This window comes from Thermobia domestica, chromosome 8 (assembly GCF_964235325.1).
Source record: "Thermobia domestica chromosome 8, izTheDome1.hap1.1, whole genome shotgun sequence".
In the NCBI taxonomy this organism is placed as follows: domain Eukaryota; kingdom Metazoa; phylum Arthropoda; class Insecta; order Zygentoma; family Lepismatidae; genus Thermobia; species Thermobia domestica.
Window position 1 is genome coordinate 118760727 of NC_137461.1, and position 22700 is coordinate 118783426.

At 34.8% G+C, this 22700-nt stretch overlaps 1 protein-coding gene across 3 annotated transcripts in view; it reads right to left on the minus strand.

Moving 5' to 3' along the window:
* LOC145693164 (retinol dehydrogenase 12-like) overlaps positions 1-21359 on the minus strand; it is a 52195-nt gene extending 30836 nt beyond the window's left edge. For 2 of the 3 annotated variants that reach the window (XM_081768920.1, XM_081768918.1), the window contains exons 1-2: positions 21232-21359; positions 18111-18293 (exon numbers count right to left, since the gene is read on the minus strand). In XM_081768920.1, coding sequence (XP_081625046.1) covers positions 18111-18228 — 118 coding nt within the window. In that variant the 5' untranslated portion in view covers positions 18229-18293; positions 21232-21359. Of the gene's footprint in view, positions 1-14790; positions 14895-18110; positions 18294-21231 lie in introns of those variants that run through there. The other variant, XM_081768919.1, reaches the window with a different exon arrangement.
* Positions 21360-22700: the final 1341 nt, after the last annotated feature.

Below are 22700 nucleotides of genomic sequence, written 5' to 3' on the forward strand. Positions count from 1 at the left end.
TAGTTTTATTGAAATACATATAACTCACTCTCTAAAGTAGAAAGCCGACGGTTTATATCTCGTTTGAATTGCAGTTAAGTTGTCTTTTGTTTGGTGTAAAAATTTAGTGTAAATACTCTCAAAAATAAAAAAAATAACATGAGGAAGTACTAAAAATTTCCAAACAAAACTAAGGCATACCACCATTAAAGTTCTAGGACCCCGTATGAATATCATATTCATTGCTGTAATAGTATCTGAGGAAAAAATTACACTATGTTCTCACTTACAATGAAAAAGTAGAAAACTGAATTTAGCAAAGCTGAAGCTATTCTTATTCATAAGTGACCTTTCCTTTGGGTAAATCTAGTTTGCACATTCCCATAAACAAGGAAATAATGGGTAATAGTTTTGAAAATTTCCCGACAGAAATGTTGGTTTCCTGATTTTACTCGCTTGCAGAGTTATATTTATAGCGTTAACGATAATTGCTTAAAAAAAAAAAACTAAGGGTGGGTACAAGAAGAAGAAATGTCCTCTGTAACTGTGGGCGTAGTTTCGGACTTACAAAATGATAAAAGTGTGGAGAAAATGAAAAAGACATTTATTCGAATACCAACAAGCGCACTACTGGCACTAAATTAAATTTACAAAGAAGTCATACTTGTTCTATCCAAAAATGTACATTACAAAATTAAGCAATGTGGAAAAAAGGGATTCTCCAAAGGAAGGGGGATTCCTGATTATTTTTTAGTTAAAGTAGGTCGAAATCAGCTCGTGTTGAAGAAGCTCACAATAGCACAACAGGTAACATTAATTCGTTTGAGCTTACTCGATATTTGAAATTACGTTTTGCGATATTTAGGATATTGTGTCGTGTTGTGTGTGGTTCCTTAATTTTCATTAACAACGGTACTCAAGAAACATCATAAGTACTTGTTACCAATGAAAGGAGTACTCTTATTATTCGGTCTATATATTATGTAGACAGATAAAATGTACAATAACAATCGTGGAAACATAATGCAATAATCAGTGGCGTAGGTACTAGGACGCAAGGGGTAATATGCACAACTTTCAGCGAGAACCTACCGAAGACTTTAATCGAAATTCAAGTGTCTGCCCTTCTTCTGAACAAACATATTTGTGGAAATTAAATGTTTACTCTTCCAATTAAAAATAATATCTGATTGTGCCACAGGGTCTTTATCGACGAAAAGTTGTCAGGAAATGCCATGTTGAGGAAACCAAACGAAAGGGGAAAATAGTACAGACTATCTATCTATTTATTATTATTATTATTATTATTATTATTATTATTATTATTATTATTATTATTATTATTATTATTATTATTATTATTATTATTATTATAAATAGTAGTAGTAGTAGTAGTTGTTGTTGTTGTTGTTGTAGGATTTAGATAGATAACGGTCATATTGTCTTGAATCACCACGTATGATATACACATTCATTTTAAATTAAAATGAGATTTAATAATTATCGGGCAATGTCCTTCATGTAGTACCATCTTGGCATTTGTTCGACAGGAATTCGAAAACGCTCGAAAAGTAGTGAGAATGTGAAAATTACCGGACAAAGGTTTAACTCGTACCGTCGCTACTCTGAGGCGCCAACCCTACTTAACCTCGTATGTTGTATCATACGCAGTATTATTATGCGGGTTGTAATGAATTATGTTGATTCGTTGGATGATACACAGGGGTATGACGAACCACGCACACCACGAGTGCGTGGTATAAGGTTTTGTGATAATGCATGGGAAGATGTAATATTTTAAATAAATACAGTGTAACATCTTTGTCCGTACTGGTCTCTTCTGAACAATGATATTACACATTGGGCTTTAACTTACGAACTAAATAACAAAATATTATCCTTATCACTCATCGGTAGGAAATCTACGAGTGACTGAATTTAAGTAAAAATCACAGCGTAGAGCACTAACAAATTCTTCGTGTAAAAATTATGTGTGCACACCACAGCCTACATGAAACATGAAAAAACTAGTATATAGTAAATGGAAGTAAATAAATAGAAATGGAATATACTGTATGATCATTTTACTTAGCATAAAAATGATGCATTAATCAATTGATGTTCAGTGTTTCAAATATTCTCCTTACTCGTCTCTGTGTACTCTATATACGTTCTCAATATGTCCTCCAGCATTTGGAATACACGAATGAGCGCAACGCACTACCGATCGACATACATTCTCCAATATTTCAGATTTATCACGAATTCCCTGGAAAACAATCTTGTAAACGTTATTCTAAACCTTCACACCATAAGCTTCCATCGCGTAAACTACATCTTTTAAATGGTTTCACAAATAAAACTCCAATGGATTTAGACCAGAGGAGCGAGCAGGCCTGACAAGTCAACCACCTCTTCCTATCCTTCTGTTAGGAAATCTAGTCTCAAGATATGCACGAATTTGCTTGTAAAAATGTAGTGGAACACCATCATACATGAACCACATGGATCGTCTAGCTTCCAGAGGTGTATTCTCCAAAAGCGGTGGCTCAGTGGTAGAGCGTTCACCTCCGGTGCTTGGGGTCCCTGGTTCGATCCTAGCTCGCGCCGAGTGGACTTTGTGGTGGACAAACACCGTGCTCGTGAGTTTTCTCGTGGTTCTCCCGTTTCCTCCCACTTTCTTCATTCCACCATTTCATTCATTTCTCATCATCTCCGTCTTCTTTAGCCTAACCGGCATAACCGTGGGACGTAAAACTAAAGATTTCATTTCATTTTCATTTTTCCACTCACACACAGATATGTTTATTCGTTGTACTTAATTTAGTCTTTAAGCAATAGAAGGAAGCATAACGTACTTTTTCTCTTCATCGTCAAAGGTTCAGGTTAGACCATTGCATTACATTATGTTTCCAAGATTGTAAGTTACATTGTATTTCTACATTATGCATAGGACCTAGTAATAAGACCAAATCTTTCATTGGTAACTAGTACTCATGATGTTTCTTGAGTATCGTATTTAATGAACATTATGCAACCACTAACAACACGATACAATATCCTGAATATCGCAAAATGTAATTAGAAATATCGAGTTGGTTCAAATGAATTTTAAAATTATTTCGAAACAATATTCAGGCAGAAGGAGCTTCTGCCTTGAAATCAATACCAGAATTAATTATGAGCAAAAGTAGAGAATCCCTTAATTTAATACCTAACCTCTCGAAATCGAGATTTATTAACTATTACGTAAAAATAGTCACTTGTGGATGCATTATTTAAGGTTCATACATAATTGGGCAACATACCTTTAAGTGCTATTGTAATTTAAAATATTGATGTAAACTTAAGTGTTTGAACACATCCTGGGTGAAATTCTCTATACACCAGTAGTATTGAATTGAATCGAATTGAAAAATGCTTTATTCAAGCGGGCGAGGTTCAGCATATTGCTGCTCTACCACCTAACCCTTGTCAAGGAAATACATTGAGTTATACAAGAAAAGTTACAATCAATCGAGTACAAAAGATACGGTGATATCCAACAAAAAAAAAAAAAACAGGTAATCATTAAGATGATAAAAATAGAAAAGAAAAAAGTGGTATTTTTAACAAAACACACACACACGCACAAATACTACAAGTGAAGAAAGAAAAAACGCATACAAATACAAACATGAAAACAACCACAAACCGATCAATAACATAGAGACAAAATAAGTTATGCTTGTGATTCACAATGCAAGGGGGAGGATGATATATTTTTACAATGCATCATTATTTAATAAAGAATATGTACCAAGTCAAGTCTGATTTCATTTACGTGGTTCAAGTGATAGAATACAAATCATGGGTACCTGAACTTAAATTTTGTTGGTTGAGTAAATAAATTTTTAACATCTTCTTGAAGGAATTAAATGTTTTAGCTTCTTTTACTGCATTTGGTAGAGCATTCCATGACCTTGGTGCTAATACTAAAAATGTCACAGTGGTTTGCTTAAGTCTATGGTGTAGAATATCAAACGTATTTCTTTTGTGTGTTAAGTGAGTGTGAATAGTTGATCTAGCACGGAGTTTCTTATTTAAATACGCGGGACGTCTTGTTTTAAGAATTTTATAAATGAGAGAGCAATAATGCAAATGTCGTCTTCTGGACATTGTCAGCATGCTATTGCTGTTCAGAATAGGCAAAATATGATTGAATTTTTGTACATTGTAACAGAAGCGGATGCATGAAATTTGTATCGTTTGGATCTGGATGGCATGGCTTTTTGTCAGAAGTGGGCCATACACAACATCACAATAATCAAACAAAGATAGTATCAGCGTTTGTGTCAGGAGTAGCTTGGTATCTTTGGACAGACAGTCTCGTATTTTGGACAAGTTTCTTAGTATTTCTAGCAGTGGCGGCGAAAGGGCGGGGCAAGCGGTGTCCCCGCCTCGGGCCCCACTCTGTGGGGGCCCCCGACAGTAGGTAAAAAATAGTTACTAAGGAACCTTGTTAGCATGAGCCGTACAAGGGCCGTCAAGGTTTAAAATCCACACCTACCCTAAATGTAAACGCAAGTAATTGTCAATCAATATTACACCAAATAACGGATGAAACAACAGAAAAATGTGTCTAATAAAACTAATCAGTGTCGGATTTCCGTATAAGTTAAACAATTTATAGCTTAGGGCTTCAGTCACTTGGGGACCTGCAAAGAAATTTAAAGAAAAAACTGAATGTAGATTAAAAATAAATAAAATAAAAGTTTCATTATCTTGGAGGCTCCCAAAGAAATTTAAAGGAAAAAGCTCTGAATATAGGTGAAAAATAAAGTAAATGTTTCATACTCTCCCCCCCCCCTCCCCTCCAAAGAAATTTAAAGGAAAAGGCTGAAGCAGGCGAAAAAATAAAACAGACGTTTCACTTTCTTGGGACTCTTATCTCATTAGTATAAAACAATATGATTGAATCATTTTTTGTAACAAGTTATGATTTCAGTATTAAAGCTTTAGGTGCTTGTGAGCCCATTCTCGTTTTGTTTTTCAAAATCGATCATAAATAAGATAGTAATACTATCGTTTCTTTGTTTAATTTTCTAAAGAACAGAAAATAATACTTACTAAAATAACCAATATTTTTGAGATGCTCTTCATACTTACTCAGGTTGCCTCTCTAAGCTAATGAAATTACAATATTGAATTGAAGACATTCTTTCAGAAAAGGGAACATATTGGCAACACAAACTATTTTACTCAGTAATATTTTCTGAGTACTAAATACAAATAATTACATAGAGAAATCATAGGATTAATTTTTGTTTTTGCAATATTTTGAAAAATGCGAAAAAATAGGGGCACAACTGATGAGCATCCAAACATTAAAAGTTCACAAGGCATAAAAAAAGGTAGTGATCTTAAAGTTAGGAAGTTTGAAAATGCAGAAAAATATTGCCTCGTCTACCGTCCGCTCATCGTCAGTATTATTTGATTGTCCCTTGTTTTCTTTACAACTTATGACATTTTCTGCATTTTAATCAGAAAGTTGTAAATTTCCAACATTCTAGCTTATTTTAACTCGTATCATTTTTGTTTCTTCTACGGAAATTTTGACTCAAGTCGAGACGAGAAAGCTTGAATTCTCGTCTCGACTTGTGCATATCCTACAAGTGAGAATGATCTTGTTCGACATGGTTATTTATAATTGACTAATTCCAAATTATTTCAGGCGTCCCTAAATATAATACAATTTATGAACTAAGATACACATAATATTCCCGCATTACTGGTCTCAAAGGGATATGCTGGGACATCTCTGAGAAATAGGCCATTGGTTTAACGAGAATAGGCAGATTGTGAAGTATAGATAGCTACCATGTTAAAACATTACAATTGCTCTAAAAATGCATTCTTTATGTACGTAGATTGCTTATACAAGAAGTTAGCTATTCACGTATTTTGAATACGTATTCACGTTTTCCGTAAACTTTTCATGGATTGCTACATAAATCTGTGAAATAATGTTTAGATTCAAATACTGTAATACTGAAATTAATATTTATAATACTGTTATGACAGATAAGAGCCTGATAAGATTTGATAATGTAAATTATGAATTCAGATGTAGCTCTGAAATTGCGATAGCCTTGCTCTTCGAGATGAAGTTCGAAGGTTCAGTGCTGAGTAATACGAAATTTCCTTGTGAAAGTGTTGACAGTGAAACGAAGTTACACCATATTTACCACGTAAATATCTTTGTTCTAATTGAATTCCTTTATAATATTATTCAACATAAATTTTGAAAATAAATATGTACTAAGTACTGTTTTCTTCTATTGAAACTTTCAAACATTATGAATATATAAAGAAAAAGAAGATATTTTGATAAAATATCTTTTACAGAATACATGTGATTTATTTTCCCCATTGTGGTTCGAAACGAAAACGTAGGTATCCACTTATATTCAAAAGGTATTACTCATTGCCATACACGGTTTTACCTTAGTTGTGATGAGCAAATGCAAGACCAAGACCAAGACCTGTGTGGTCTTGGTCTTGGTCTTGGCATTGCACACCCTGTCTTGGTCTTGGTCTTGGCCTTGCACACCCTGTCTTGGTTTTGGTCTTGCACTGGAACCCTTGGTCTTGATCTTGGTCTTGCACACCCAGTCTTGGTCTTGGTCTTGCTTGCAAGAGTCTTGCAAGTCTTGCTTTTAAGAAATCTTATGCTTTTCAGAGGTAAATTTTACTCTGGATATAAGGGATAATAAATTCTACAATGCTCTAATAGTAACGGAAATACAATGTTTGTTTCTAAATCTAACATAGTTTATCTTCGTGTAAGTATAATAATAGTGTACAACGTAACCTTTTTTTTTAGGTGCCCGCGGTTCCCTACTTATAAATCACAACGTTTCGTAATCTTTTTATATTTTTTAACAGATCCAACACTAAACTGGTTCCCAAACTGGGAAGGCTACCCCTGAGACGAATGAAAGAAAATCAAAACGGTACAGGTTATTGAAATACCAAGAACTGCAAAATTATTTTTACACTCTAAAGGCGTCAGATTTTTCTTTTCAACCCCGATTAGCTAATCTTTTTATTAAACAAACTTATAATTAAATATTGAGATTTTGTTTTACTGATTCCAATGGCGCAGAAACATGGACATTACGCAAAAGCGATGGAAAAAATTGCAGACTTTCGAAACCTGGGCATGGAGAAGAAAGGAGAGAATTAGCTGTGTTGAACGGAAAGTGAATGAGAAGGTGTTAGAAATATTAGCAGTAGGAGAAAAAAGAAGAATTTTAGATATTGATAAGAGGAGAAAGAGGAACTGGTTAGAATTGTGGAGGACGTGCTAGAGGGTATGGTGAAAGGAAAGAGAGATAAAGAGCACAGGAGATTGTAGTTGAAGGAAGGTATTAAAACAGAAAATTGCTACATTAAGACGAAGAGACTAGTTGAGGACCACCGTACATCGAAGTTTCTCAGTTGCAGCAAGCAACCTGCCAATAATGGCAGAATAGCTTTGATGATGATTATGATGATATGTTTAGCATATCGACCAAAAAAGAGAGAAAAAATTAAAGTAATTATTATAATCGAAACTTAATATTTTAGAATAATTTGAGCAAAAACTAAAACGATTCAACTGTCTATCCCTGTTCTATAAACTCAATTTGTATACTTTAGACCTATATTAGCAATACAAAATAACTACATCAAACTATAAGTTATTTAAGATAACTGTACAAAATCAGTCTCACTTGTGAATATGGATTACTAGAATCAATTACCCACTTCGTTGGGTTAATTTTTTTAAAATAATAATAATAATATTTTCGTTAATCAGTCACTTTTTATTATTACTAAAGTGCTTTCTTATATCGGTCATTTTCGATTATTTTTATATTTCTCCCCCCTCCTTCTCCCTAAGTTGTGGGGCTGAATTTGGGTTTAAACGGCATCAGAAACGTCACTGTTCATTTTAGAGACACCGAAAACTATGGATTCAGCACTGATATCGGCCATTTTCAATAAATTTATATATCTCCTCCTCCCACATGTTGCAAGGCACGGCATCAGATGTCACTGTTCATCTTGTGCCGGTGCTGTGTCATCAGTTATAGCTCAGAATGTGAAATAAATAAATGCAATCAAATGGGGATGGAACTGATGCACAACACGGCACATGGTGGAGATGTTGTGAGGCTTACGCCTTTGTTACGATCCTAAAATTTTGATAAATTAAGATTGTAAATATTCGGTAGATGCTTTAAGATCCCAAATTTTGAGTAATTTGTACTGTGTAATTTTAGTTTGTCGAGAGAAATTAAGTAGAGTTTTTTTTTAACCCACCCGCCCCACCCTCGCTACTTTATTCATTTGCTCTGTTAGAGTAATTTTTTTTTCTGTTTCTTAATCGAATGATAAATGGGTGAGAAGAGAAAATTTTGCTAAGTTATTATATTTTGTTTTTCTTTGTGGTGTTGGATATATATACATAGTAGTGTAAGATATTTATTATAAGTGTGATTTTGAAAATAGATATAATGGAGAATACTAGTGTTATGTCTTCTGCTATAGATCGTTTAGTAGAACCCCCCAAATTTTCCGGCAAATTGAACGAGTCAGTTCAATCATTTTTTAGTCATTTTGAGGATTTTTCTGTCCTTCATAACCTACGTGATGTACAGAAACGTCATTTGTTGCCGTATTGTTTAGAAAATGGGGCTCGTGCTTATCTGCTAGCTTTACAATCAACCGCAGAATATGATAATCTCATGTATGTTCAAATTAAGAAGAAATTAATAGAGGCTTATGAAGATAATATAGTTTCGCAAGTTTTAGAGCAAGAAATGAGAAATAGAGAGCAGTTAAATTCTGAATCTGTCTTAGATTACATTTTTCATAAGTGGAAATTAATACTCGAGTACGATCCGAAGATGCCAGTGACCGAACAACTTAACTTGATAATCGATGGGTTATTGCCTTCATTTTATTCTGTAGTTGTAAGAAAATCGTATAAGACTGTTATTGAGTTAGCAAAGTCCTTAGGTCTAGAGGAAAGAGTTAATTTTCTTGTCAGCATGCGTAGTCAGCAATTGAAGTCCTTGGCAATAACAAACGAATACAATATACATCCTGTTAGTTATAATGCTATACAGCAAAAAGAAAATACTTTAGATGTTAATATTCAGAACGAAAATGAAATTGTAAGTCAGCCTGAAGAAAAAAATACATTGATAGCTCAGTTAGAAAGTATCAAAGTCCAGTTACAAGATCTTGTGCAAAGAACAGCGCTCGCGAAAGTTTCTCACGCACACAAAGGAAAATCTGTGTGTATACAATCTTATGAGCATTCGCGTTTGGAGCGAAGAAATCCTATTCATGAATCCTCTCCATCTTTTGCTTATCCGTTGCCTTATGCTTCTGTCAATGTAAATGAGAATGTTAAATCGAATAATAGGAATAAAGTAGACAATAATATGTGTAATAATGTTAGAAATAGTAAGCGATATTATGTTCCTATTCAATATGAAGCTGATTTGCCTCATGTTAAAGCATATATTGATAATAAGCCGCATTTATTTCTATTGGATTCAGGCAGCACTGTCAGCTTAATTTCTGGTAATAGTTTAAGCAATAAGCATAAAATACTCAAAGGAACTACTTTTATTCGTGGTATCACTGGAAATTCTCAAGGAAGTGATCAAATCGCTTTAGTGAAATTTAAATTAGGAGGACAGTATTTTACGCATCCTTTTCGAGTGTATAATAATTTTCCGTATAATAGCATAATTGGCCAAGATTTTTTGAAAAGTCATCTTGCAATGGTTGATCACAATAAGAATTCTTTTAGTTTTGTTAAATTTGGTATTCCTCCAAGAATTGAATTGCCGCCATACGTTTCTTTTGAAGAAATTTCTAACCATATAGCAAAATTATATAAACCTCAATTTTTAGTGGCTCGCTCTGTTGTTTTGCCTCCAAATTCAAGTGTTCAAGTTACATTGAAAAAAGTAAATGATCTTGCAGGAAATCGCAATTTATTAGTTCCCAATGAGTTAATTGATACACAGGCAGAAATTTTTGTGCGTAAATCAGTTGTAGACGAAATTCATCCGGTAATATCTGTGATTAATCCTACCAAAAGTAAACTCTACTTGAAAAAAGATGTTGTTTTGGGTTCTGCCGAAAATGTTATCAGTAATACCAACTTTAAGGAACAAAATACCACTAATAACAAGGTTCATCAAGTTAATGCAGTAGATACGAAATCTTTTCCTGAAGGTTATGATAAATATAGAGTAAATGTTAACCCTGAATTGTTGCCACATCAACAGCAGCAATTATATGATTTAGTAGAGGAATTTTATTCTAGTTTTTCTTGGAATGAATTTGATTATGGTTGTGCTAAAGGATATAAGCATAAAATTGAATTAGTAGACAATATCCCAGTAAATCGACCCCAATTTTCGATACCATTTCATCTACGGGATGAGATCAAAAAACAAGTAGATATTTTATTGAAAAGTAAGATCATTGAACCTAGTATTAGTCCGTATAATTCTCCGGTAATGCTTGTTAAAAAGAAGAATGGACAGTATAGATTTATACAAGACGGGAGATTTTTGAACAAAAAAATGGTTAATGACAGTTTTCCGGTTCCTCCTATCCAGGATATTTTGACTAATTTGGCAGGACGCAAATATCTATGTTCTAGCGACGTTTTTGGAGCTTTCTTTAATATTCCCCTCACTGAAGAATCTAAACCTATTACAGCTTTTTCGATTCCGGGCGTGGGATCGTATCATTTTAATTTTTTGCCTCAGGGTGTCAAGACATCTACTAGTGGTATGAACAGATTAGTGAAACTCACCTTGGAAGGTCTTCCACAAGATAAAATATTTGCCTATGTTGACGATTATTTTTGGTCTAGTGATAGTTTTGATGAAATTTTGCAGTTAACTCGTATGTTGCTTCAAAGAATAAAAGAAATTGGTTTAAAGCTTTCCCCAGAAAAAACAAAATTGGGATATTTTTCATTAGATGTTTTAGGTCACACTGTTAGTAAAGATGGTTTGTCTATTTCGAAACGGATAATTAACTCAATCTCCAACTATCAACGTCCCAAAACAAAGAAACAAGTTAAAAGTTTTTTAGGATTGGCTTCTTTCGTTCGTTCGTATTTACCTAATTTTAGTCAATTAGCAGAAGCGTTACTTTCTTTGTTGAAAAAAGACGCTCCTTTTCGTTGGAAGGACGCACAGGAGACAGCATTCAATAATATTAAACAAGCCATCATTTCAGCACCTTGTCTCATGAGATACAAGCCTGATTATCCTCTGTATCTCTATTTTGATGCCAGCAAACTCGCTCTTTCTGGACTAATCAAACAACCTCAAAATTCACCTGACGATACAAATCTAGTTCCTATTAGTTATTGTAGTCGTGCAACGTCTCCTAGCGAGAAAAAATTACACCCATATCAGCTTGAATTACTAGCATTATTGTACTCATTACGTTCATTTAGGTATTTTCTTTTAGGACGTCATTTTTATTTGAAGACAGATTGTCATAGTTTAATTTATTTGAAGCAAACAAAGAATGTAAGTAAGATTTCTAGATGGTTGAGTGAGATCGAATCGTATAATTTCACTATTTCACATATCAGTGGCTCCAGTAACGTAGAGGCAGACGCCATTTCACGTTTTTCTAACCCCCCTAGAGATTTGGAAGACGAGAAAAAGAATCAAGAAGATCCGAAAATTTTGTTTACTCAGACCACAAATTCATTTTCAATTTTAAATGAGTCAAATCTGGCAACAGAACAGCGTAAAGATCCGTTTTTTAAAGATATTTTTTCTTGGTTGGAACAGAAAGAAAATAGAAATCCTAAAATAGAACGCCAAGCATTATATTTTACTATTAAAGATGGAATTTTGTATAGAAAGCAGAAAACTTCTCAAGGTATAAGATTTTTAGTTGCAGTTCCTACTTCTTTGCGTTATAAAGTTTTTAATGCTTGTCATACGTCAGCATTGGGATCATCTCATTCTGGTTATTCTAAAACCTATGATATGTTAGTAAAAACAGTGTATTTTCCCAACATGAAGAAATATATATATCAGAAGTGTAAAGAATGTACGATTTGTCAAGTATCGAAATCGAAAATTGGTTCTCCGTATGGTACATTGCTTACTTATCCCTCCGTTCCCCCTTTCTATCGCATCCACATAGATGTAGCTGGGAATTATTCCCCCAATAATATGTTAAATCACAAATATATGATAGTTGTAGTAGACAGTTGTACTAGATACATAATTGCAGATTCCCTTCCTGATGTTACAGCAAGTACTTTGGCTTCATTTCTTTATCATAAAGTAATTTTAAAGTTTGGAATTTTTTATGAAATTGTCTTAGACAAAGGCAGTGCATTCACTAGTGGACTATTTAAAGAATTATGTGCTATGATTGGTGCTAACATGCGTTTTGTAAATGTACATGGGCATTATAGTAATGGTGTTTGTGAAATTAGTATTAGAAACATAGAACAACGATTGAAATCAGCTTTATGTGACAAGGATTTAGGAGAATGGATTGACTTATTACAGCCCATAGTTTTTTCGCTTAACGTCACCAAGAATTTATCGTCTCAAATTTCACCATTTGAATGTCTTTTTGGCTTCAAACCTAGGTTACTTCATCAGGCAATTTTAAATACCCCGTGTCAATACGAAGAAAATGCCGTTCGTTTACAGCAATTATTAGAGATTAGAGATAAAGCGCAAGAAAATCTTTACAAACGTCATAAAACGGCGACAAAATTTTTTGACAAGAGACATACGAAACCAGCTTTTAAAGAAGGAGAAAAAGTTTGGATATTAGACATCACAAGAAAGAAAGGTCACGCCAAAGCATTCAGCGGAAAGTTTATTGGTCCAGGCATAATTGAACGTGTAGAAAATCCAAATTCATATTTTGTTAAGTATAAGACCGCCCGAGGATCTTACAAGATAGACAGCATAGCAGTTCAGAGATTGAAGAAGTTTTATGAGAAGGAAAACCCGGAAGAGGAAGACCACCTTGAAGACTCTGACGAAGAGATGCCTATCAACGTCTGCACGGAAGACCATACGATGAAAAAGAAGAAGACGAGACGCGAAGACCATCAAGGACCACCAACTGAAGAGATTTTCAACCCCAGGAAACAATGTTTGGAAGAAGAAGTTTTCATCCCTTCTCTTCATATTAAGGATGTTGTAATTGCCGAAAATCTACCAACGTGGGCAACTATAGGGAAGAATTCTACAGAAGAAAAACCGAAATTTGCTTGTAATACTGACATCAATCAGAAGATTAGTATTTATAAAGGTAACATAGTGGACATAAAAGCAGATGCCTTAGTAAATCCAACGAATGAAACCTTAACTCCTTTAGGTGGTGCAGATAAAGCCATTCAAGACGCAGCTGGATCTGAATTTTTAGAAGAATGTTTAACCATATCATCATTGAAGCCAGGAGAAGCGAAAATTGCCAATGGTTATCGTCTACCAGCTAATTATGTAATTATGACATGTGGACCACGGAATTCAGACAAGAAGATTTTACGAGAGACGTACAAAAATTGTTTTAAAGTGATGTTGGAGAATGATCTATCTACAATTGTATTACCTAACATTTCCACTGGAGCATTTAAATTTCCGAAGTTAGAAGCTGCCAAAATTGCCTTGGCTACAACAAGAATATTTTTAGAGGAACATCTTGATGACGTAAACCGTGTCGTATTTTGTGTTTATGATAGAGAGAATTGGGACATTTATCAGCGATTACTCCCCATATATTTTCCCATTGATGAAGAATCTGTTAGTCCGTCTGTCCGTACGTAACTTGTATGTGGATTACTTTTCTTGAAGATTGGATTGTGCATAGGAACACCTTGTAGATGGATGATGAACTTTCTTTTAGCACTGGCCACGCTTGGAAGTTAGTTTATCTTGGTTTTGATTTGTGCATCCAAATCCACCGGTGGTAAACTTCGAAAACTTAGAACACTTTGAAACTTGGAATACTTCGAATTTTGGAACATGTTAGTATCTTCAAGAATTGTACCATTTCATTTGGTTGGACAGCGTATCACTACAGAAGTTTCTTACTTTTATTTTTTTTTCAAATGTGAGTATGTGAAGAATGAAGAAAACCAACGACACGTATATGGATAGATATTTCGATGGATATATTAAGAAGATGTAAGAAGATTGAAGTCAAGATCGCAAAAACCATGCTCCATCCCTTCAGATGTCTAAGATTCGAAGCCATGATTGATGTTCAGCATTCGATGCCAGAAGAGGACAATATTTAAGAAGAAAGAAGATGAAGATAAGAAAAATTTATATGTTAGTTAGGGTTGTAGGTTATATGTGGTGAATAGTTCTGTCGTGCTGATTTCATATAGTTTGATTACAGCCAGTATATGGGGCTATAACCATATCTTGGAATTCTTTTCCAGTCTACGGACGCTTTAAGCCTAAATAACTTAAAGCTCATTTTTCTCAAACTGAAATCAGTACCCTTCTTGTGCAGTCTAACTTTACTATCTTTGGTTAGCTAGATAGTATTACACCGTTTTTTTTTCTTTTCGCGTATTAGTCACGTGTGATATTGATGTTATTTTCTGCATTAGAGGAACATATATATATATATAGAGGTCTACATTGGATTATGAAATATTTATTTATTTGATTATGATTTTTTATTATACGCATCTAAGTTTTGATAATCTGTGTAAGTGATAATTAAATTTAGTATTATTCCTACCTTTCATTTCCCTTCCCTGAGCACTTAACGGAACTCCAAACTAACACATGTCACTCACAATGATATTATGCAAGCACTAATGTTTATTTTTCTTTTTCTTATTTTCCATTTTCCCAGAGACGCTGTCGTCATATCTTCAGGTCAACCTACTGAACTATATGAACTGTTTCAGGAACGCACATTCAGCATTTTGTACTTTTGTGGTCAAGGATTAATTCAAAACAAACAATATGTTACACAAAGAACTCTCTTACCTTTAACGAACAAAATTTTTTTTGACTTTCTTCAATATTTTTATTTTTTCTTTTTCTACTACGAAAAATTAAAATTTTCGTGTATTTTGATTTCGAGGAGGGGGTGTGAAGTATCTGTCTATTGGAAATGAAGTGACTGTGTATTTGATATAAAGAAGCATGAACTTTTGGAAACTTATTGAAGAAAACTTTGACTAGAAGTGTACATTCTCAGACACCTGTTGTAAATGCATATTTGTTAAATAAACTCGACTAGCTTCCTTCTTTCCTTTCCGCATACCTTCGAGCACAGCCTGATACTTCCCGATTAAGTCATCATTCTTGAGTTGGACAAAACTAGGAGGAACAGAACAACAAGGGGTATTCGACACGCGATCAAGAGAGGTGCAGGATCATCGGAGAGAAGCGGATCCCACCATTGGAGGACCACCGACTCCACAAGTCAAAGAGTACCATTCTGACGGTTCATCGCCGCAGACACCTTCAAGTTTGTCATCAGAGTAGTAGAATGAAGATGTAGAAGGACATTATCGTAAGACGCTTATCGACGCCCCTTGCAGTTCAACAGGATTAAGATCCAGATGTTGATTGTCACCAGCTAATCCAGACTTCTCCAGATATTCATTCCAGATGACCAGGACGACACCAGCTTCATTGGATATGTCAGGCTAGTGCTCATTCCTATTCTTTTATTATAACCTTTCTCTTTCTCTCACCCTTTTCCCCAACTAGTCATTTTCTAAATTAAAAACATTTGAATTTTATTTAAATTCAACCACAATTTTACAGTTAAGTACCGTGTTGTGCATCAGTTCCATCCCCATTTGATTGCATTTATTTATTTCACATTCTGAGCTATAACTGATGACACAGCACCGGCACAATCTCAATGACCTCGAAAGCCATGAATTAGACATTGATATAATGGTCATTTTCGATCATTTTTATATATCTCCTTCTTCCCCCTTTCCAAGTTGCGGTGCTGAATTTGCATTTAAACGGGATCGGAAGTATCACTGTACATTTTAGCGACCTCAAAAACTATGAATTCGACACTAATATTGATTTTCGATCATTTTAGATATCTCCTTTCCCACCGCCAAGCTACGGGGCTTAATTTGGATTTAAACAGCATCGGAAGTGTCACTGTTTATCTCATCGGCCCCCAGAACTATAGACTCCACTCTAATATCGGTTATTTTCGATCATTTTTAAATATCTCTCCTCTCCCCGTCCCCTAAGCTCCACCGTCAAAGTGATATGACAAAAACCATCTCAGGTCCGATCCTCATCTATGTTGAAAATGTGATCGAGATCGGTTGGGTGGCTCAAGAGTTATTAAGTTTTGTTTATTTTTGTACACTTCCCCTCCCCTCCTCCTCCCCTAAGTTCTACCCTCAAAGTGATATAATACAAAACACTCCAAATCCGAACCTCATCTATGTTGAAAATTTCATAAAGATCGATTGGCTGGTTCAAGAGTGATGAAGTCACAAAGACAGTCACTTATGCTTTTATTTTTTACATATATCTCCCTCCTCCGCATCCCCTATGCTGCACCGTCAAAGTAAAATGATAAAAATCGTGTCAGGCCTGAGCTTCATCTATGTTGAAAATTTGACAAAAGATCGTTCGAGTATTTCAAGAGTTATTAAGTTTCAATTATTTTTATATATACCTCTCCCTTCCCTCCTCATCCCCTAGGTTCTGCCATCAAAGTGAAACTATTAAAAAAAACTTTTCAGTTCCGAATCTCATAAATGTTAAAAATTTGATTAAGATCTGTCTGGTGGTTCAAGAATTATTAAGTCACAAACTTAGTCACTTTTATTTTTATTTATTTTGATGTTGTATACCTTCCCCTCCTCTTCCCCCCATACTTTGCTCCTTCAAAGTGAACTGACAAATAACATTCCAAACTTGATCTATATTGAAAATTTGATCGATCTTGAGCGGGTGGTTCAAGAGATTAGGAGTCACAAACAAAGTCACTTTCAATTTTCTAATATAGATTTACTGTTGTAGTATAATGTTATATCACTCAATCCTCGATGTGCCGTACACCTAAGGAGACTAAAAGTTATATTGATAAACAATTATTCAACAAATAAAAATCCGCCCATGAAATCAAACTTGCGGTCAGATGCACTAAGTTTTCATCAATGTCATGAAAATGTTATTTCGATATTAATTTTATGAGCACACATTAAAAATTTCCAACGGATGCTTGAGTCTTGGAGCCAAGGCCATACCCATGTAGTCAGCACCTATTGTGTACGGAATTACCGATGTTCAATACTACATGTCTCTTCAGTTTTGGAAGAAGAACACACTAGTATGCTTTGAAATGAAATGAAGTATCTAGTTTAACTTCCCACAGTTATGCACCAAGGCTAAGGGAGACGGTGATAATGAAAAATGACTGAAATGGTGGAATGAAGAAAGTAGGAGGAAACGAAAAAAAAAACTGAGAAAACCCACGCACACGATGTTTGTTCACCAAAATAGCTTACATTCCGCAAGATGACACCTGTGTGGCTTGAAAACGAGCAATATCTACAGCAAACGCGAACAACCAATTCAGGAAACAATATACTGTAGCTATATGCTACAGGCGCAGATCGACTCACACGGATTGCATAAAACTTCTGGGAACACATTCACTACAGCGATATTTTTACTGAAGGCAAAATATTCAAGTAAAAGATGTAATGATTTTTCTCCTTTTTCACATTCTATAAAAAAAGTTTAAGTAGTACCAATACTTGTGCAAGACTCTTGCGCAAGAGTCTTGGTCTTGCATCGGTATTCCTGGTCTTGGCCTTGCTCTTGGGCTTGGTCTTGCATGCAAGACCCTTGCAAAAACTGCAAGACCAAGACTCTTGCGCTCATCACTATACCTTAGTGCTTCTATTTTAAATAAGACTAGATACCCGAAGGGTGAGTTGATTTGTTTAGTTTATTTCTACTTAATGTAAGAGAACAAGTTTCTTTTCTTTTCTTTTTTTTAAATAATGAGTGACTATGATTAGTTTACAACAAGAATGTAAACGTAATTAGTCTTACCTCTGGAACTTAAATCTAATGCTGCTTCTTTCCCTATACCTGAGCTTGCGCCAGTTATAACAATAGTTTTTCCGTCCAACCGACCAGGAATCTCTGTCTTTTTACTCCATGGAAACATGTTTAGATATGTATGAAGTTCACTTGGAAATTTTACGAAGTGTCAATATCCGTGGAAATATAAACCTAGAAGATATTAGATATTAAATATCACATACATACATTCACAAGTAATTTAAATGTAATTTAGTTATTAAAACAGAACAGGTAATTTCGCTAAATCTCAAATTTTCCCACTGTTTCGATTCGTGTTATGGTTGCAGCCGAATTTTCTTTTTTGTAAATATTGTAACTACTAGCTTTAAGGAATCTATCTCGCATCAGATCAATTTATCTCACTTATTATAGGGGTTACATATTATTGTTTCATGTTATAGATTGCAAATTCTAACAAAATTGCTAACTTGTAGTGTTGTCCACGAGACGAGAAATTTATCGTCTCGTCTCGAAAGCGAGACAATAGAACATCTATGGGATTTCATGGAACAGGGATGGTTGGAAACGCGATAGGATAGAAACTAGATTGCTCTAGAAACCTATGTTTTAAAAGTTTGGCAGTACTTTCGCAAAAACCCTCGTCACTCTTCTGCACTGTTCTGCACTTGTTGCGTACTTGTAAGAGTGACAGCACGCCGTAATTGCAGCATGCGGTGATTACATCAAATTTTAATAGGGATTTTTTTTCTGTATCTCTATTGATATGATCATTTGTACGGAGCACTTTGTACCTCTGTGTGAGTTTGGTGATGGTCTAACATCGTGACCGGGAAATTTCTCAGTTTTCCCACTTCCTCCCACCATCACTGATGTATATTCAACATTCCATCACTTTCATCGGTCACTAGTCACTTGCAATCATCATCATTTTCTTTAGCCTTAGTTGGGTTATCATGGGACGTTAAACAAAATGATGAGTTTTTTGTTTTGTCTTGTTTTGTTCTTACATTTCTCACTCGTTCCTATGGTTTGAGTTTCCATTACATAATTATTACAGCCATAACCCTCGATGTGTGAACAAAAAATTCTCGTTTAGCTGTTGGAAGCGTCATATTACTTTCATTTTATACTCATTCCTTCAACTGAATATTATTTTATCTTTGTTCGTTTTATTTACGAGGATAAGTCAAAAATTATTCGCAATGTAGCTGTAATTTTTCTTACATTGTTCATACTAACTTATGTCCTCGTTTATTTGATTTTTATGCTGTTGTGGTCATGCTAGGAAAGTTTGATCCTAATTCCTCCATTTGTCTTCCTTTTGTTTCAGATAGATTATAGCCGCTCCATTAGAAGTTTGCATCAAATAGGAATAACGAGTAGTGATACGGTTTTTGTCGGAAGGTGTACTCATATCAGCGGCCGCAATCCATTCATGAAATCCATGAAAAATTCCAAACTGATTGCATAAATATGACACACGAGGAAGGAGCCAGACGACCATCTACGGCTCATTTCTCGTACGTAACACTTATGTGGCCATTTTTGAATTTTTCTATCCATTTGTAGACACTTTGTTTCTGCATTGTACCGAAAGTCTTTGGTTGATTGCGGCCCCTGACACACCTTCCGACCACAAAAATCGGGTGCCAAGGAGGCTTAGTGGTAGAGCGTTTACTATTTGGTGCATGGGGTCCTTGGTTAAATCCCAGCTAGCGTCAAGTGAACTTTGTCGGGGTTCTCGGGGTTCTCTCGTTACCTCCCACTTTCTTCATTCCACAATTTAATTCATTATTCATAATCAGTGTCTCCTTTAGCCTAGCCGGCATAAGCGTCGGACGTAAGATTTCATTTCATTTCATTTCTAAAACCGGATAAGTGCTTGTTGTTCCTCTTTCGTGCAAACTACTAACGGAGCGTCCATGATGTATCTGCAACAAAAGAAAGACAAACAGAAAAATTAGGATCAAACTTTCATAGCATGACTACAACAGTATGACAATACAATGAATGAGGAGAGAGGTCAGTTTGAACAATGTAAGAAAAGTTATCGCCACATTGTGGATAATTTTTTACTTATCCTCGTATATATAAATATATTTTCATATTAACAAAAGAAAATTAGTAGTCTAACAAGCGGCGTGAAAAGCCAATATTCATCTCAGCAACGTCAAAAACTATGGATTGGACATTAATATCAGTCGTTTTCGATGATTTGCACCCAGAGCCGTACTTACGGGTGGGCGAGAGGGGCCGCCCTTGGCGTTGATAACAACAGGGCGCTGAACGAGCAAGCAGAAAGAAAAAGTGTTGGAAAAGAGTAAACGACGCGGATCCTCATAAAAGTATTGACGCCCTATTAAATCAATATTGTTGTCGGTTTGCAAAGAATATACATTTGGGATTTTTTTTTCTCTCTCCCAAACGTTTCAATAAGAGATACAAGTTTTTACTTATTACTTAAAAAAATTGTTATTATTTATATGATTGGCCTATTAATAAACTTGGTAGAAATAATTGCTCTGGCTATCTGTTGGGAAAATAAAATTAAAAAAAAAAACTTTCAAAAATTCGCTTTCATGTATTGGATGGGTTACAAATAGCCACCTTTAAATTCACCGTTATCCGTTACACTTTAACGGATTTACTCGATTAACAAAGCCACCTGATATAATAGCTCTAGCTAACTATTGGAAGAAAGGGAATAAAAATTTCGCATTCGTTTCAAGGCATTGTGCAGAGTAAAGGATGGGAGTATATCTAATATAATTTCAGTGCTCAAGCGGGAATTCAAGTCCAAATAATCAACCAGTGAAGCAGAAATGATCAACTAAATATAGTACCTCTTCAGCAAAATGTAGTGCTCCTTTACCCTTGTTTCAACAACAGTAATCATTTCAACATAAATTACATTAGTACTTCTCAACTCACTTTTACTCTAAACGCAGAACTGTGTATGTTTACAAAATAATACACACATATACAACTCTAATGACCTGAATGTCAAGGTGAAGCAAGTATGAAGCAAGCATCAAGATCTAGTTAACTGTGTTTTGTGAAGTTAATTCCTAGGGAATTTTAGCCAGTTAATAAGTGAAAATGCATATATATTAAGTAGCCTACTTACTTGTTCGTAGTGAAAAAATTGCCTGACGGGCCTCTTTGTTTGGATGAAGAAATTTAACTTAGCCGTGAAAATAAACCAACAACATGACGTAGCCTTGACTTTGATCTACAATATTATCTTGATGATTATGCAAACTTCAGAAAACATAGCATTTATAAAATAATAACAGAAAATAGATTTTTAAAAAGGAAGTGACGAAATCCTTTACATAATTATTCAGTTTTATGTTTTGTGAAAGTTTCACTCTGTAGTCCAATTGGAAATACAAGAAATAGATATATTAAAACATTCGAGTGCTCAGCACGTCACATAGCCGTGATATTTTTTTATTTTATCTTTTTCTTATTTTTTTATTTTTATTTTTTTTTTTTTTTTTTTCAGTGGACGGATCACGTCTCCCCGACGTAATGAAATTTCCTTTAACTTGAACATTGGATGGCTATCTGTAGACGACTTTCGTCTTCTCATATATACTTTGTGATCCTTTTAGTACTTGTAAAAAAAAAAAAAAAAAAAAAAAAAAAAAAAAAAAAAAAAGGTGTCAGTGCATCCAGTTCAGTGCAGAGCGAAAATGAAATGAAATGAAATCTTTGAGTTTTACGTCCCACGCTTATGCCGGTGAGGCTAAAGGAGACGGTGATGATGAATAATGAATGAAATTGTGGAATGAAGAAAGTGGGAGGAAACGGGAGAACCCCGAGGAAACCCACGCACACGGTGTTTGTCCACCACAAAGATCACTTGGCGGGGGCTGGGATCGAACCCGAGACCCCAAGCACCAGAGGTGAAGGGCTGTAATGCGCCAAAAAAACTCACATGCTTGTCGGACTTTTTTCATAACTGAAAAAGGTACATTTATTTAAAACAAATATAAAAAAGGTACATACAAGTGATAAAACAGGTTGATAATGTTGTGTTCTGTAGTACTAAGTTCATATTTCAAGAAAATAAATATTTCATTGCTCTAAAGTTTTTACACTATTTTTAATAAAAATCGAAAAGTATCGCAAAACCCGCCGAATTGAGGGGAAAACATCGGCCAATATTTACTGGACTTTCCATCTATACCCCATTCTGTGTCACCCATATTTAATTGTTGCAAGTGAACGAAGGATTTGTATTAACTGATGAAAAGAAAACGAAAATATTGAAAAGTTTCATAAACTAAATTTCGGTACTTGTGTCCAAAGGTTCAAACAAAGCATACAATCATGGACGCCATCAGTGAGGGGACAAGGAGCAGCATTTGCCCCCCTTCCTTCTGGATTCCCAAAAAGTGTTCTGTTCTAAAAATTACGTGTCAAGACATGCTAATTTGCTCTCACATACTATAGTACTAAATATATTTATTTTATATGGTGTAATTTATTTATCTACTGCAAGTAATAAGGATATGTGGGTAAATAATTGCTGTTTATATATAGCTAATGTATTATGCGCAAACGTGTGTGTTTTCACAACTGCTCTTA